The sequence below is a fragment of the Ovis aries genome, chromosome 8, assembly GCF_016772045.2.
Source record: "Ovis aries strain OAR_USU_Benz2616 breed Rambouillet chromosome 8, ARS-UI_Ramb_v3.0, whole genome shotgun sequence".
NCBI classification, from domain to species: Eukaryota; Metazoa; Chordata; class Mammalia; order Artiodactyla; family Bovidae; genus Ovis; species Ovis aries.
This window is the reverse complement of record NC_056061.1, coordinates 70,426,751-70,444,754: the sequence shown is the minus strand read 5'-3', so window position 1 is coordinate 70,444,754 and position 18,004 is coordinate 70,426,751. Positions and strand designations below refer to the sequence as shown.

Genomic DNA, 18,004 nt, shown 5'->3' with positions numbered 1-18,004 from the left:
TAAAAGAGATGACTCCTGAGTTTTCATTGGAAGGACTGTTGTTGAAGCTAAAACTCCAATTCTGACTCAATGCACAAGTTTGGGTAAACTCCTGGAGTTGGTAATGGACAGGAAGGCCTGGCGTGCTGCAGTCCATGAGGTCACAGAGTTGGACACGACTGAGCAACTGAACTGAACTGAACTGATATGAAGAACTGACACACTGGGAAAGATCCTCATGCTGGGAAAGATTGAAGGCAGGAGGAGAAGGGGATGAGACAGGATGAGATGGTTGGATGGCATAACTGACTTGATGGACATGAGTTCGAATAAGCTCCAGGAGTTGGTGATTTCGGACAGGGAAGCCTGGCATGCTACAGTCCATGCTGTCGCAAACAGCTGGACATGACTGAGCGACTGGACTGAACTGAGCTGAACTGAACTGAGGCGTGAACAGCTGCTTCACAACTGGGAGCTTCCAGAATGCTAAGGTGCATAAATGAGTCACGTTTTCTGAAATTAGCTCTGATGATTGTATATTGAAAAACACATCACTCCATAGAGAACTATTCAAAGGCCATACTTTGAAAATACAGGACTGAACATATATAGCATTGTAAAAACTGTTAAAATCTTAATTGTAAGCATATGCTACTGTATTAGAATTCTCTGTATTACATCAGAGAGTTTAAATAACATCTCTAGATATATAACTGGATCCCTAGTTTACTATTTTTGTACAGGTTAACAATAATGTCTGTAGAGACTAATTACTCAATAACATTGAACAAAAATGAAATGAGGCTGGGTTTATTTTAAAATCTCTCTACCTGGCACCAGCAGGACTCGGTAAAATTATGAGCTTGATTTTCTGCTCCATTGGTGAAATGTGACATAAAACTATCAAAGATCACCTGTCGCAGCGCCATATACATTTAAGTACGGAGCTTCAAATTACATTTCCAAAAGAAAGGCTCCATTATATCCTGCACTTAATAAAAGGATTAATTCTCCATTGTAGTGGGATTCTGCTTGCCTACTCTTCCAGCACTAGCGCTACTTTTTTAGCTTGCCTCCTAAACTCTGGATAGGTCACTGATTTCCACTGAATTCTAAGGGGTTTTGTTTACGGAAATAGCTTCTCTTAGAGGTTTGTCATGAAGTTCGGTACTAAGAATATCGACCACTCTGGACTGTCTCCACAGCTAACCGATCCTCCTATAGGCAAGAATTTATTTTTGTGCTTCTGTGATCACACAGGCCAAGACGCCCTTCCGCAGCATAATTCTAAGTCCTTATTAGGTACTCAGTCATCGAGTGCCCCATGTCTGAAAGTGTTAGTCGCTTAGCCGAGTCCGACGCTTTGGGACTCCAGGGACTGTAGCCCACCAGGCTCCTCCGTGGAGGATGGAGTGGGTTGCCATTTCCTCCTCTTGGGGATCTTCCCGACCCAGGGATGGAACTGGGGTCTCCCGCATTGCAGGCAGATTCTTTACTCTCTGAGCCGTTATTTTCCATGCTCTTGGTTCTGAAGCCGCTCAGTGATTTCGGAGTTTACCTAGGCATAAGCCTACCTCCAAGAGAAAAGGCTACCACTCAGTGAAGAAAAGGAAAAAAAAAAAAAAAAAAAAACCTTAAGATATTGGAAGTCCAGCTTCGTCACAATGTGTAGTTTTTTCCTCATCTTAAAAATATTTACTCACATCTCCCCGAAGAGTCTTTTAAAATAACTTCTGAGTGAGACAAACTTTAACCGTAACTAATTAATGGCTGCTCTCTAGAGACAATTTACAAGGTGTACCTGTAGAATTCTGGTCTTTTTATTAAAGACACAGCTCTTAACATCTGTTTCAAGTGTGACCGAAACCTTCAGCCAGCAGCCCCGCCCACTTCTAAATCCGCTTAGAGTGCCGCCTCTTCCTTTGACGTTCAGCCTATCCCATATTCTCTAATGGCTCAGTGTAGCTATCGCGAGACTCCAACGGTATTCTTCGAGAGTCTCTAACCGTGTGGACTTGCGCAAAAGAGACTCATGAAGCAAGGGTCGGAGAAAAGGGGCGGGGCGTCCCGACGTGCGCGTTCACCTTAACCCCACGCTCCAGCGCGCGCCCGGCATCTAGGCGCTGTGGTTTCTGGGCCCCCCGGGAACCCCAACACAAACCAGCATAAAGCGCGCGTGCCCACCTCAGGCCGATGTTCAGTGGATAGCGAATGCGTGCCCGGGACCTGCAGGGGCATCAGAGGGCCCTGGGCCTTGGTGCAGAGAGGCTCTAGGGTCTTGGAGAAACAGTCTAGGTAGGCGCTTGGGTGATAGAGGGTCAGGGGTCAGAGGTCGGGGGCGGAAGGCGTTTCTGGACGCTTACAGAGGTCTCAGGGAGGGACGACTCCGTTGTTTTGGAGCCTGGAAAACTGAAAGGCTGAGGGGGAGCTTCAGCGCGAGTCTCCCCGACCCTTCCCCATCCCAGATGTGCGGGCCTGGGGACCGCCGCGGCTTGCCCGGGACGAAGAGGAGCCGCGGAAGGGAGGCTTGCTTTCCCTCCGCGGACTGGGGCCTACGGTGTCTCGTTTGAGGGTCCTAGGGCCCTTGATCTCGCTCCTCCGCCTCCAGGCAGCTTGTTTGCCCGGCCTGCTGGGAGCGATCGGCGCTGACAGCCTTGTTCAGACTCCTCAAACCGCTTTTGAGTCTTTCGGAAGAAAACTGAGTGGGTATCACCATTCTCCGCAGATATGCCCCTAGAGACTGGAACTGGGCAGCTGCCTAGCTTATTGGTGTGCGGGATTGTAACTGTAGTAAAGGGGAGGCCGGGGCCTCTGAGTTAAAGTTCTCAGGTACCTCAGGAATCAGGTTAATTACATTCGCATTCAAAATCAGCCTTGCATTTTGTGCCTTTTGACTCCGTGATAGTTTCTACTTTTCTGAACCAAGATATGTTTTCTGATGGTTGACGGTCACTATCAGATAAACAGGATTAGTAAACAGTGACTTTGTGCCTTTTTTCTAAGGGACTTGACCTTAGCAGTGAAGTAAAAACCCTAGATGTTTGGTGTTTTCCTTTTTCCGCCTGCAATGTGGAAGACCTGGGTTCGATCCCTGGGTTGGGAAGATCCCCTGGAGAAGGGAACGGCTACCCACTCCAGTATTCTGGCTTGGAGGGTTACATGGACTGTGTGTATATAGTCCGTGCTCGCAGAGTCGTACATGACTGAGCGAGTTTCACTACTTCTGTTTGAATTAACTTGTGACTTTAATGAACAAAAATACTTTTAGAGTTGTTAGAGCCAGTTTCAATTATTCTTCTGGATGATAGCAAGAATGATGAAACTCCCATGAATCGAAATGATACCTGTACCGTACCAGAAAGGCTAGTTGGTTTATGATGAGAAATCATGCTGGAAGCAAGATAGTAGTGAGCAGTAGTGCGACAAATGGTCTGTATTGCAGTACATGGCACTTCCTAGAGTTTACAGAATCCACTTAGCCAATAAGCTGGCAGTTGAGAATAAAATGGTTTTGAAGGGTGCTATTTATAAATATCCTCTTGTCAGGCCTAAAGAGCTGTACTTACAGGATTGTTAAATCTGTTATTAAGAGTTCAGGCTAGAAGGATTTGGGGGAATAGAATCTGTTGGTGAAAAATCAAGGCCTTTTGTAAGTATCTGTGACTAACTATATTTTAGAGTTCTGCAGAGGAAAATACTGTCAACCTGCTGGGGTTATCACTAAGAAAAAGGTTGTGGTAATGGTAGGTCATTGAGAACTTCTCAGCCATCAGTAGTGATTGAATTTCACTTGCATAAGGCTTACCTTGCAGTGTGATATCTCAAATGTATATACTCTCCGTTTTCCTGGATAGCCTAAATCAGGACCTACCATGGGTTTGTTATATATCATTCAGTATTAGCAATTATCTTTTAATGAAGAGATAGTAATTTGGAGGGGGGGGAATCTGAATAAGTTTAATTGATATCCATCTGTTGTATTGTCTTAGTAACAACATTTTATGTTTGTTTCCTAGCAATCTATCTTTGTTTTCTGTTAAAGACACGGATTAGTCAGTTTTCTCTGTTTCACTCTGGGCCAGAAATTGTAAGGAGTAGTTTCACACTACCTGTAGTCTGTTTGAATGTGGTTGAGTGAGATTCGTCCAAAAAGAAATTTGAGTAAAAGTACTTCTGGGTTCTTGAGAAGAGAGAGAATATTCACAGAGTTAGAGATCTTTGTTTCACCTTACTTTGTATATCATTTCCGTCCTGCCCTGACCCGGCATTGGGAGTACAGTGCTGAATAGGGTACTGTTCCTACCCAGCTTTCAAGTAGTTCAGAGTCAAACAGCTGAGAACACTGTAGCAGTTGGAATCAGAAAGAGAAGCCCTTAACTCAGCACACCTGGTTGTGGAACGTTTTGTGAGAGATTAGAATATCGATAGGCCGAAAAGCATGAAAGGGCATTTCAAGCAAAAGGTATTTAAAGGAATGAGAGTGAAAGTGTGGTCCATGTAGGAAACTGTGATATATAATCACGTTACACCCAAACACTGGTATTTAAGGAGGGGAAGAAGGGAAGAAGAAGATTCATCTGGTCTGAGGAAAATAAGAAGGATTTAGAATTGGAATATGATTAGAGATATATGGAATTTTACTGGGACTTGACTTAATAGCTGCCAGTTAACATTATGGTTTTGAGTAGCTTTAATCAAATAATTTAATCTTCTTTGGTTCAAGAATTATTCCTAGGTAAAAGTCTCCTAAAAAAAAAAAGTTGAAACAGGATAGTGGGGCAGAGAGAAGGCAGAATGTTGGCTCAGTAGAGAACTGAATGAAAGGAGAGCCTGCTAGAAACTGTGGTATTTATTTTTCTTGAACTTATCATTGTAATTGATAAATACTTTGATAATAGTGTGACATTGGAAGAATCAAGTTGGAAGCAAACATCTGAGTGAAGGTGTAGATTATAGTGGTATATATAATTTAGAAGATAACTGCATGAGGATGAGTGTTACCAGAGAAAAGAACAAAGAATAAAAGGAAAGTGTTCTGGTTCAATAATATGTCTATTACAAGACTGTCGTAATAGAAAGGGCACATGTTAACCTCTGTTTGCAGTTGATAGCCTCAGACTGGTCATGGGACTACTATTGATGCACCACCAGATGAGCAGACATTTCCCATCTGTGCTGTACTTTGCCAGGAAAGAAATGGATTTCCGTCAGCAGCTAGCTATCCATAACAAGGTTTCTCAAACTTGGCTGGATGCTAGAATCACCAAGTGAGAGTGAAAGTGTTAGTCCCTCAGCTGTGTCCAACTCTTTGTGACCCCATGGACTGTAGCCTGCCGGTCTCTTCTGTCCATGGAATTCTCCAGGCAAGAACACTGGAGTGGGTGGTCATCCCCTTCTCCAGGGGATCTTCCCACCTCAGGGGTTGAACCCAGGTCTCCTGCATTGCAGGCAGACTCTACTGTCTGAGCCACCAGGGAAGAATCACCAAGGGAACCTAAAAAAATAATGGAGGTAGTGCCTGGGCCTTGCCCCAGAGATGATAATTTAATTGGCTGGGCTAGTACCAGGGCATCAGGATTTTGAAAATTTCCCCCAGGTGGTTCTAGTGTTCAGTCAAGTTTGAAACACGCTGATCTGTAGTTCCCCATCTTGCCACTTTAAAGTTTGGTTATTGCAAAGTGTAGTTTATAGTGTTCTCTGCTGCTGCTGCTAAGTCGCTTTAGTCGTGTCCGACTCTGTGCGACCCCAGAGATGGCAGCCCACCAGGCTCCCCCGTCCCTGGGATTTTCCAGGCAAGAACACTGGAGTGGGTTGCCATTTCCTTCTCCAATGCATGAAAGTGAAAAGTGAAAGTGAAGTCGCTCACAGTGTTCTCAGGGTGATGATAATAGCAACTACCACTTACTGAATATATGCTAAATTTCAGTTGCTGTGCTCTTGTACATACACAAAGAAGCTAGATAATTTCTAAGTGCCAAAGCTAGAATTAGAATTTAGGACCCCAAAACTCCCATTCTCTCATATAAGCCACATTGCTTTGCCAGATGTGAGATTCTGTAACCAGTTGCTTTGGGGGCCATTAGAGTTAATGATTCCATCATCACCATGTTGCTAATATTATGGTGGTTAGTGAGCTAGATTGTGTAACTGGCCCAGTTCCCTCCCCATATGTCCCCACCTCTTGACTGAGTCCATCTTTGTGAACTTGCTTTGGCCCATGGAACCTTAGTGTTTTTACCCTGACCAAATGCCAAAAAGTACTTGTGTGATTGGATTTGGACTCTTACTCTTCAGTCACTGTCATATCATTCTTGGGTTTTATTGCTGGTACGAGGAGAAGGATGATTATACTTAGGAGGGCCAAGTGGCTTTTCCCGAAACCTAGCCTATATCAGCCAGTCCTAAGATAATCTGCAGATCTGTGAAAATAAATGATTGCTGTCTCCAGGCAGAGCTTTGGGTGATATGTTATACACCATATTTATGATGGTGGCTAACTGATAAACTGGTATAGAAGACTGACTCGATTCTGGTATTCCAACCTGTGCTCTGAGGAGAACTGGACACAGACAAGCACTTAGTTTATTAGGGACTTTCTTTATCATTCTGATCTCTTATCCAAGGTAATAGGGGAGATAAGATGCTTGAAAAGTAGTTAACTATAGTCAGAGGTTGATTGTAGACCGCCACCTCCATATTCATAAACCAAGCACTGATTAAGGGAATGGAATTCTCCTGATTGACTTAGAACAGCAGTTTTTGATAGACATTTTGCAATTATGAAAATGTTCAATTACTGTCAGTCCATTATGGTAGCTTCTGGTCACATAGAGCTTTTGAGCACTTGAACTATGGCTAGGGAGAATGAAGAGCTGAGTTTAAGTCTTTTTGTTTTTAACGTAAATACTACCTCTTAAAGTTAGATGCAGCTGTCGGCATCCTTATGGGACTACACAAACAACTTCTTTGGGGCTGTTGAGGAAACCACTCTCCTTTTAAGTCACAAAGCTAACATGTTCCTCAGTAAGAGAAAGGTTCTGTCAACAAGGAAATGAGGTAGATCTTAGGTAGATAAATAATATTACTTGTTTGCTTCATGGTTATTGTCCTATTCAGATTTTTCTACTTATTGGGCCAACTTTACTCATTACATTTTGTTAGTAAATTATGCATTGTATCAATACATTTCGAGTTTATTAGAATAAAGCTGTTAAGAGTTTTTAATTCACTTCTATACCGGCTCTTTGTTTTTACCTTTTAAATCAGTTTTATTAAGATAAATTACGTACAATAAAATACAACGATTTTATATATACAATTTGATGAATTTTGACAAATGTATAAAATCATGTGATCACCTGTGGAGCATTTCTGTTACCCCAAAGGTTTCCCTTCTGCTTCTTTGCTGTCAGTCACACCTCTTACCACTTCCTGACCCCTGGAAACCATAATCTGCTTTCTAACACTAGATTCTTTCTTTCTCTAGAATTTCATATAAATGGAATCAGGCACTATATAGTCTTTGACATCTAGCTTCCTTCACTTAGTATAAATGTGTTAAAAATTCATCCGTGTTATATGGATCAATAGTTAGTTTATTATGAGTAGCATTCTGTTTGTTTATCCATTCATCAGGTGATGAACATTTGGGTTGTTTCCAGGTTTAGGCATTTATTTAAAAAATTGGTATTAACAAATTCAAGTTTAGGTTTTTTATGATTCTGTTTTTTATTTCTCTTAGGTAAACACCTTTGAGTGGGATTAATAGGCTGTGCAGAAAGTATATATTTAATTTGTAAGAAGTTGACAAACTTTTCCTATTGGAATGTTTGAGAATTCAGTTTTAGTTATTCTGTGTCCTCGGTCTTTACCATTTTAATTGTTCTACTAGATACGTAGTTTCTCATTGTGGTTTATGAGTTGAATTTGCAATGCCTGAATGACTGACGTGGGACTTCCCTGGTGGCTCAGATGGCAAGGCATCTGCCTACAATACAGGAGACCCGGGTTCGATCCCTGGGTCAGGAAGATCCCCTGGAGAAGGAAATGGCAACCCACTCCAGTACTCTTGCCTGGAAAATCCCGTGGATGGAGAAGCCTGGTAAGCTATAGTCCATGGGGTTGCAAAGAGTCAGACACGACTGAGCAACTTCACTAAATGACTGACAATGGTAAGGATATTTTCTTGTGTTTATTTGGCACTTAGAGATCATCTTTTGTGAAATGACCATTCAGCAATTTTGTCCATTGTTTAAATAAGGTTTTTCTTAAATTGGTTTGCAAGAGTTATGTATATATTTCACATATAAATCTTTCATCAGATCTCTGTACTATTTTCTCTTTTTATGAAGACTTGACAGTTTTAAGAATAAGAAGTTTACAACTTTGTTTAAAGTTAATTATCTTTTAAAAGAGTATAAAAATGAAAAAGAATATTAATATTTTTACAGATATTTTTCATTCATAATGCTTTTTTTCTTTGTGTAGGTCCAAATTTCCATCTAATATCATTTTCCTCTCCCTTGAGTACTTCATTTAACATCTCTTGTGCTATGAGTCTCCACTTTAGGTTCCACTACCAGGTCCCACCACTACCAGCCCCACCACTAAACATGGCAGCCCCCTTGGTGATGCTCTTCTCTCTTGTGCTAATACATTCACACTGTCACTTAGCTTTCCATTCTGATCCCTTCTGTGTCACTCTTTACGAAGCCCTCCAAGTTTCTGGACAGCTGAGCTGTCTCATCGTTTTATATTATCTTAGACAGGGCTAGATTGGGGGCAGAATAATTGAGAATGGGTTGTTAGCAGGGGTAGAGGAGTGTAGACTGCTCTGTGTGCTGAGTTTGTCTTCACAAAACCAAAATGCAGCTTGATGTTTGTACTGAATTAAATACCATGGTTTGATCTCCACTACTTTTATATCCTCTCCTCAGATACGGGATGGTGTTGAATACTTACTGGGGACTTATCCAGTACCTGGCTGGATTTTATTTAAAAAATGAGATTACTGAGAATATATATTAAACTGCACTTGAAGCCAAATTTTATTTATACATTCCTTTCCCTTTTTTTTCAGCTACATGCTTGGAATACATTGGATTAGGCACCAACCATCATTGTGACTTTATGATTTAACTTCTCTGAGTTCTATGTTATGTATAGGAATTGGCTTTTCTTTTGGGAAAAGGGAAAGGCTACGAACTCCAGTATTCTTGCCTGGAGAACCATGGACTGTATAGTCCATGGGGTCACAAAGAGTCGGACATGACTAAGTGACTTTAAATATATATATATATAGTTTAGTGCCTGCCTTATATAGGCTACTTTCAACTTAATTGAAAAAGCTTTATTTTCTTTTTTTCCCTATATTTTAAAATTCTTTTCTTTTACTGTCTCTGCCTTATTTCCCCTCATTGCTGTCACCATCTTATTTCTTGTCCAGCTATCCTCTTATTCTGTTTATCAGCTAATTCATAAAAAGAAATACATTTCCATATTTTCATATTCCTCTTTTGAAAAAAAATATATTTTTAGAGATTTTTAAGCTATGTCAGAGTCAAGTGAACCCTTTGGAATTATAAAGCAAAATTAAATCCTGTAATGATTATATGGGTTTAAGTGTTACTAAAAGTTTTCAAATAAGCATTTCCAGAATATTTGAGAGATTTACCCATCATGCATTCAAAAATCATTATACATATTTTTAGAATTTATTTTAAACAAAAATTTGTCTATATTAAATTTATCTAAAAAGACCGTTAAGATCATTAGGATTTGTGTGATACAAGAGATTATAGTCAATGTGTTCCATACCTGTATTTAACTTATTAAAAACAATTATCCATCGCTTTATGTATCTCTCTAAAGATGTCATGTTATGTGTGGGATTATTATTCTGTGTTGAATTGCTCATCTGGGAATATTTTAATACTAAAATCCTCTCTTGGAATGTCTGCTGTTGTGTTTATCTTCTAGGGTTCACATTTACCAAGAGAACTTGAGGATGAGCAGCCGACGGAAACGTGCTCCCCCAGTGAGGGTAGATGAGGAAAAGCAACAGCAGCTTTGCTGGAATATGCATGAGGACAGAAGGAATGAACCTCTCGCCTTAACCGATGACGAGCAGTCCTGCCCGGGTTTGGGCCCCTCTCCTGCTCACCGCATCATCGTAGATGACAGTCTACAGGAAGAAGTGGCTCCTAGAGAAAAGAAGAGATGTTCCAAAGCCGTGAGCATCTCAAAATCAATTGATAAAGAAGAGACTGGTGGTGTTTTTTCCCCTTTGTCTGTAAAGCTGAATATTATAATTTCTCCCTATCACTTTGATAATTCTTGGAAAGCATTTCTAGGAGAATTCACTCTTCAGCTTCTTCCTGAACAGTGTTTAATTCAAAATTTTTCTGAAAAGAGTTTTACACTAATGAGTCCCAAGTTGAGCAATCAGTTCCTGATCTATGTTCATTCAGGATGTGAAAATGTAGAGAAAAAAGAAAGAGGACTCAATGAGCCAGTAAGTATCTGTGACAAGGGAATTCAAGTGGAGTCGTCCTTCAGCAGTGAAATGTTACAAGATTTGGGATGGCTGCAAAAGAAGAAAAGAATAAAACTTTACCAAAAACCAGAAGAAAATAACATTATCAAGGTATCAATTTATGTGGTGTCCTTTAAGGTTCTTCTGCATTGGATACCCCATTTTGAAATTAACTTAGAAGGAAGCCCTGTAAAGCCAGCGATAAGCATTTCATTATTAAGTGTCAAAGTACGCTTCATTGGGGGCGTTCAATAACTATAAAAATGTATATATTTTATATATCATAGCCAGTCATTTCCAGGCTGTACTTCTTTGGGATCTTCCTGATTCACCGTTTCCAGCTCTATTCTCAGTGACTTCTTTTGATCTTCATTATCTCTTTCCCTTCCAGTAGCAATCCTTTAGTCGTTGCCTTTTCACTTCTTTCATCTCCTTTGTCTCTGGGCTGGTATGATATGAATGCAAATGCAATTCTAGTCTATTTTCAGTTCAGTTCAGTTCAGTCACTCAGTTGTGTCCAGCTCTTCGCAACCTGATGAATCGCAGCACACCAGGCCTCCCTCACACCAGGCCTCCCTGTCCATCACCAGCTCCCGGAGTTTACTCAGACTCATATCCATCAAGTTGGTGATGCCATCCAGCCATCTCATCCTCTGTTGTCCCCTTCTCCTCCTGCCCCAAATCCCTCCCAGCATCAGGGTCTTTTCTAATGAGTCAACTCTTCACATGAGGTGGCCAAAGTATTGGAGTTACAGCTTTAGCATCAGTCCTTCCAAAGAAATCCCAGGGTTGATCTCCTTCAGAATGGACTGGTTGGATCTCCTTGCAGTCCAAGGGACTCTCAAGAGTCTTCTCCAACACCACAGTTCAGAAGCATCAATTCTTCGGCGCTCAGCTTTTTTCACAGTCCAACTCTCACCTCCATACATAACCACTGGAAAAACCATAGCCTTGACTAGGCGGACCTTGGTTGGCAAAGTAATGTCTCTGCTTTTTAATATGCTGTCTAGGTTGGTCATAACTTTCCTTCCAAGGAGTAAGCGTCTTTTAATTTCATGGTGCAATCACCATCTGCAGTGATTTTGGAACCCCCAAAAATAAAGTCTGACACTGTTTCCACTGTTTCCCCATCTGTTTCCCATGAGGTTATAGAACCAGATGCCATGATCTTCGTTTTCTAAATGTTGAGCTTTAAGCCAGCTTTTTCACTCTCCTCTTTCATTTTCAACAAGATGCTTTTTACTTCCTCTTCACTTTCTGCCATAAGAGTGGTGTCATCTGCATAGCTGAGGTTATTGATATTTCTCCCGGCAATCTTGATTCCAGCTTGTGCTTCTTCCAGCCCAGCATTTCTCATGATGTACTCTGCGTATAAGTTAAATAAGCAGGGTGACAATATACAGCCTTGACGTACTCCTTTTCCTATTTGGAACCAGTCTGTTGTTCCATGTCCACTTCTAACTGTTGCTTCCTGACCTGCATACAGGTTTCTCAAGAGGCAGGTCAGGTGGTCTGGTATTCCCATCTCTTTCAGAATTTTCCACAGTTTATTGTGATCCACAAAGTCAAAAGTCTTTGGCATAGTCAAAAGCAGAAATAGATATTTTTTTTGGAACTCTCTTGCTTTTTCCATGATCCAGCTAATGTTGGCAATTTGATCTCTAGTTCCTCTGCCTTTTCTAAAACCAGCTTGAACATCTGGAAGTTCACTGTTCATGTACTGCTGAAGCCTGGCTTGCAGAATTTTGAGCGTTACTTTACTAGCATGTGAGATGAGTTCAAATGTGCGGTAGTTTGAGCATTGTTTGGCATTGCCTTTCTTTGGGATTGGAATGAAAACTGACCTTTTCCAGTCCTGTAGCCACTGCTGAGTTTTCCAAATTTTCTGGCATATTGAGTGCAGCACTTTCACAGCATCATCTTTCAGGATTTGTAACAGCTCCACTGGAATTCCATCACCTCCACTAACTTTGTTCATGGTGATGCTTTCTAAGGCCCACTTGACTTCACATTCCAGGATGTCTGGCTCTAGGTGAGTGATCACACCATTGTGATTATCTGGGTCTTGAAGATCTTTTTTTGTACAGTTCTGTGTATTCTCACCACCTCTTCTTAATGTCTTCTGCTTCTGTTAGGTCCATACCATTTCTCTCCTTTATCGAGCCCATCTTTGCATGAAATGTTCCCTTGGTATCTCTCATTTTCTTAAAGAGATCTCTAGTCTTTCCCATTCTGTTGTTTTCCTCTATCTCTTTGCATTGATCGCTGAAGAAGGCTTTCTTATCTCTCCCTGCTATTCTTCGGAATTCTACATTCAGATGCATATATATTTCCTTTTCTCCTTTGCTTTTTGCTTCTCTTCTTTTCACAGCTATTTGTAAGGCCTCCTCAGACAGCCATTTTGCTTTTGTGCATTTCTTTTCCATGGGGATGGTCTTGATCCCTGTCTCCTGTACAATGCCATGAACCTCTGTCCATAGTTCATCAGGCACTCTATCTATCAGATCTAGACCCTTAAATCTATTTCTCACTTCCACTGTATAATCATAAGGGATTTGATTTAGGTTATGCCTGAATGGTCTAGTGGTTTTGCCCACTTTCTTCAATTTCAGTCTGAATTTGGCAATAAGGAGTTCATGATCTGAGCCACAGTCAGCTCCTGGTCTTGTTTTTGCTGATTGTGTAGAGCTTCTCCATCTTTGGCTGCAAAGAATATAATCAATCTGTTTTCAGTATTGACCATCTGGTGATGTCCATGTGTAGAGTCTTCTCTTGTGTTGTTGGAAGAGGGTGTTTGCTACGACCAGTGCTTTCTCTTGGCAAAACTCTTATTAGCCTTTACTCTGCTTCATTCCATACTCCAAGGCCAAATTAGCCTGCTACTCCAGGTATTTCTTGACTTCCTACTTTTGCATTCCAGTCCCCTATAATGAAAAGGACATCTTTCTTGGGTGTTAGTTCTAAAAGGTCTTGTAGGTCTTCATAGAACCGTTCAACTTCAGCTTCTTCAGCATTACTGGTTGGGGCCTAGGTTTGGATTACCGTGATATTGAATGGTTTGCCTTGGAAACAAACAGAGATCATTCTGTCATTTTTGAGATTGCATCCAAGTACTGCATTCTGGATTCTTGTTGACCATGATGGCTACTCCATTTCTTCTAAGGGATTCCTGCCCATAGTAGTAGATATAATGGTTATCTGAGTTAAATTCACCCATTCCAGTCCATTTTAGTTCGTTGATTCCTAGAATATCAACGTTCACTCTTGCCATCTCCTGTTTGACCACTTCCAATTTGCCTTGATTCAGGGACCTGACATTCCAGGTTCCTGTGCAATATTGCTCTTTACAGCATCGGACCTTTCTTCTATCACTAGTCGCATCCACAGCTGGGTATTGTTTTTGCTTTGGCTCCATCCCTTCATTCTTTCTGGAGTTATGTCTCCACTGATCTCCAGTAGCATATTGGGCACCTACCGACCTGGAGAGTTCCTGTTTCAATATCCTACCATTTTGCCTTTTCATACTGTTCATGGGGTTCTCAAAGCAAGAATACTGAAGTGGTTTGCCATCCCCTTCTCCAGTGGACCACGTTCTAGTCTATTTATGCCTACGGAATTAACTATAATCTGGCATATAAGTCTCTCCTTTGATAGACCTTTGTCTCCTCCAGCTTTATCTGTCTCCCTCTCAACTCTTTATCACTCTGCTTTTTATTCTGTCCCAGAAACTACAGATTGATTTGTTTCCTGCATACACCCTGATGTCTTTCTGCATCTGTGCTTTCACTCTCATACTCCCCTCTGCCTGGGTTGTTGCTTCCTCATCCCTCAAAACTCCTGGTCATTCCTCAATGTGCAGCTCAGGGTTTACTTCATGTGGGGAGATCTTTTCTTAAACTCCATGCACGGTGTTATGTGCTCTTCCCCCATAATACCTGACGCACGTGCTTATTTTTGCCTTGATCACTTGTAGTGTACTTCCATTTTAGACTTTCCCCCTCACTTGACTATGAAGTTTTTTTAATCTTCACAACTGAATAGAATACCAAATACTAAACAGATTTTCAGCAAATGGCTGAATAAATTTATGATTCATTTCAGGCTCTACTATTCACTAGCCAAGTAACTTTTTGTGACTCTTTTAAAGACTCTAATTTCAGCTTCTTTCCATATGACATGTAAATAAAATTCATTTTACCTCATACAACTGTGCTGAAAATCAGGGGAGGTAATGTGAGTAAATGTACTTCAAACTGTAAAGAAGTTAATATGTCTTCATGCTAATACTTGGCATATACTTGGATATACTTGATTCAATACGTGGAATTCTAAAATGTCAAATTCACTTTTGTTCAGTTGAAAACATCACACATGTGTGTTATACATTTCTCACACTGAAAAGCAGTTATATCAATAGCCCTATTTATAGCTTCAGAATTGACTGAGGAAAGGAGAAATTTTAGAAGCATTAGATTGTAATTAATTCTTCCCTGTACAGTCAAACTCTGCAACCTAGCATCCCCTCTCTGGTGACTGTGAGTGCCATAAATTATGGCTCAAGTTAAAAACAGATTTAAGAATTAGTGGTGTGTATGCCTGTGTTCTATCCACTTCTCACCCACATCAAGTCTTGATCTCTTCTGTCTTCCCTAATCCCTACTTTTATAAATATTTAAACACTTACTGCTGCAATACCAGGGCATCTCTAAGCAAACACAGAGCAGAATATAAATAATAATGAAAAGTATTCTTTGCCACTTATTCCAGTGTAATGCTTATTGAATTTTGTTCTTTACTGAAAGAATGTGAGACTCTCAGTGATCATGGAATCAGGCCCAGCATAATACAGGGAAATGAAGGAAACTGTGTTTGTTGATTATCTACCATTAGGAACTTTTAAAATTATACTAAGTGGGCTATATCATATAGTTGTCTCTCCATTTTGCAAATGACAACATTTGGGTTAAAATCAATTATTTTGTGTGTTCTTTTAGCTCTTACATATCAATGCCAGTATTAAAATTCAAGTATTTTGACTGGAAAGCTTTATACTACATTGTTTCACCAAAGTCAAGCTGTACAGCTTTAATCAGGGCCTATTTTCCTGAACATTTTAGTGTTTGATCTAGTAATAGGGATTAGTAAAACCTATCTGTGTTTAAGAATCTTCTTGGGGAATCTGTATTTTTAACCAGCATCACTGATTATTCTGATGATCATCTAGCTGGGAAATCATTGACTTGGTAGGTAGAATTGGCGTTCTCATCACAGTCTCACAGGTTTGGTTCCAGTTAGGGAAATATTTTTTTCTGGCTACTTCAGTGGTGCATCATACATAGTAAGCACTGCATTTGCAGAATAAATTTGTTATTGAAAGTGGAAATATGTGAGATTTGGTAGGTATATATTTAGAGTTTGTCGGGTAAATACTCTGAATACCTTTAAAACTGATGGTGTTAAAAATGTGTTTCTTATATGGTCATAAAAAATGGTGTAGTACAGTCAAAACTTTCTAATGTTGATTAATTATTTGTAGGTTGGAATTTATCTTTTGGAAGCTGGCCTGGCAAAACCAGATTTTCTGAGTGATGCAAGTTCAAGAATGAAAAAGTTCAATCAACTCATGAAGAGAGTGATGGAAAAGCTATACAATTTTATTATTCCAGGTAATTTTTAAAGTAAACTTTAAAATTGCTGCTACTGAAGAGCTGTGGATTTCTCCCAAATCCTGTATATAACAACCAGAAAAACAGCTAATAAAACCATAATAAAATTGAACAACCAACATAAAATTGCTGTATGACAAAGTTATACTTATCTTAAATGCCCCCACTTCTATACTTTTTGTCTTTTTTTTTTTTGCTTAATAATATGCTTAGCTTATAGTGTGTACTCAAGAAATGTTGGTAGCATCACTAGGCAGAATATAAAGGGATCTGAGCTGATTGGAATTTTTGCATTATTGCTGTGTTTTTTGTTTTTTTTTTTTTATTTTGTTATGGCCGGAGATTCTTGGCCGGCCTTTACTCCACCTCTCCTTTGCAGTCTGACAAATAATCTCAAGAGCCTGCTTCCCATAAAGACCAATTAACTTTGCTACTGTTTCTTGGCAAGAAGTTGCATCCTTGGTCAGGACTGCAGTTTCAGAGTTGTCTGCCATTGGTTCCCAAGGGAGAGTGTGGATGGCTTGCTGCAGCCCATCAGCACGACTGGAAAAACGGCTCAGATTCTCCAAGTCCTGCTCATGGTGGGTCAGCCTTATTTCTGGTGCAAATCAGAACAGTTTTATACTGGGATATCTGGGAAATCAGTTTCTAAGCTTGGTTATTGAGTTGTTTTTCTGCAGTACATTCTTTGCGAAGCTTCATAATGCTAATAATAGTAAATCATTTGCATGCTAAAGACATAAAAAAAGAAAATCACTGGTTTCAGAATTGGAAGGAATGCTTTCAAGTACATCTAGAACTTTTTCAGAGTTACGATAAGAGTCCATTATTCTGCCTTTTAAAAATAATAAAACTGGAACTTTTCAAAGGAAAACTTCAAATTTAATTACTAATAATATGCACCTACACTAACAGAAATAGCCAAGCATGTAACTACACATTTATTGTAAACTTTTGAAAATCTTAAAAGGATATAATTTTTATTGAAAAAAGTTAATTGTGTATTTTGTGGTACAGTCTCTATTTTAAGGCTTGTGAGGTATGTCCTACAAATGTGTGTAAGCCTGTTTGAAACCATTCAGTAATAAATCATTGGCAACAGGGGCCTTGCAAATTTTTCAAGAGTTTGAGGGTTGTTTTTTTTCCCACATCGTAGGCATGGCATGACTGAGCAACTTCACTTTCACTTTTCACTTTCATGCATTGGAGAAGGAAATGGCAACCCACTCCAGTGTTCTTGCCTGGAGAATCCCAGGGACAGAGGAGCCTGGTGGGCTGCTGTCTATGGGATCGCACAGAGTTGGACACAACTGAAGCGACGCGGCAGCAGCAGGCATGAATCTTTTTCCACAGGGCAGTTGTGCCCAACAAATGAATCTGAAATTCTTATGGATATGTGTTGGTGGCATAAGCCCATAGTCTCCTAATTGGCTGCTGCTGCTGTTACCAAATACCTATCCTTTTTTAGCATAAGAAATAGAATGGGAAACTTTGTCTTATTAGATATAGGAAAATTGTCTGCCTGTGGATTTTTTTAATGTTGTAAAAGTAAAATAAATTACTCTTTTACAAACTGCAATAGATATTCACATTCAGTTCCTCAGTGGCTTATTAAACATCTACGATGGGCATAGCACATGCTGGCTGCTCTGAGGGGCCATAAAAACAAAAGATAGCCTTTGCTCTCAAAAAGCGTTACAGTTCAGTGGGGAAGGGATGAATGCACACAAACGATTATACTATGAGAAAGACTACAATGTATTGTTATATCCAGTGTATAAGAGTGTTGCATAATACAGAGGAGAGTATTCTGATCAGGGAAAAC

At 40.1% G+C, this 18,004-nt stretch overlaps 1 protein-coding gene across 3 annotated transcripts in view; it reads left to right on the top strand.

The window, feature by feature from the left end:
- The first annotated feature begins 2,072 nt into the window (after positions 1-2,072).
- Positions 2,073-18,004, top strand: part of SHPRH (SNF2 histone linker PHD RING helicase) — an 82,958-nt gene continuing 67,026 nt past the window's right edge. Inside the window, exons 1-3 of one of the 3 annotated variants that reach the window (XM_004011398.5) lie at positions 2,073-2,274; positions 9,958-10,624; positions 16,050-16,179. In XM_004011398.5, the coding sequence (XP_004011447.3) occupies positions 9,986-10,624; positions 16,050-16,179 (769 nt within the window). In that variant the 5' untranslated portion in view covers positions 2,073-2,274; positions 9,958-9,985. Of the gene's footprint in view, positions 2,682-9,957; positions 10,625-16,049; positions 16,180-16,627; positions 16,761-18,004 lie in introns of those variants that run through there. The other 2 variants (XM_012183066.5, XM_042253584.1) reach the window with 2 other exon arrangements.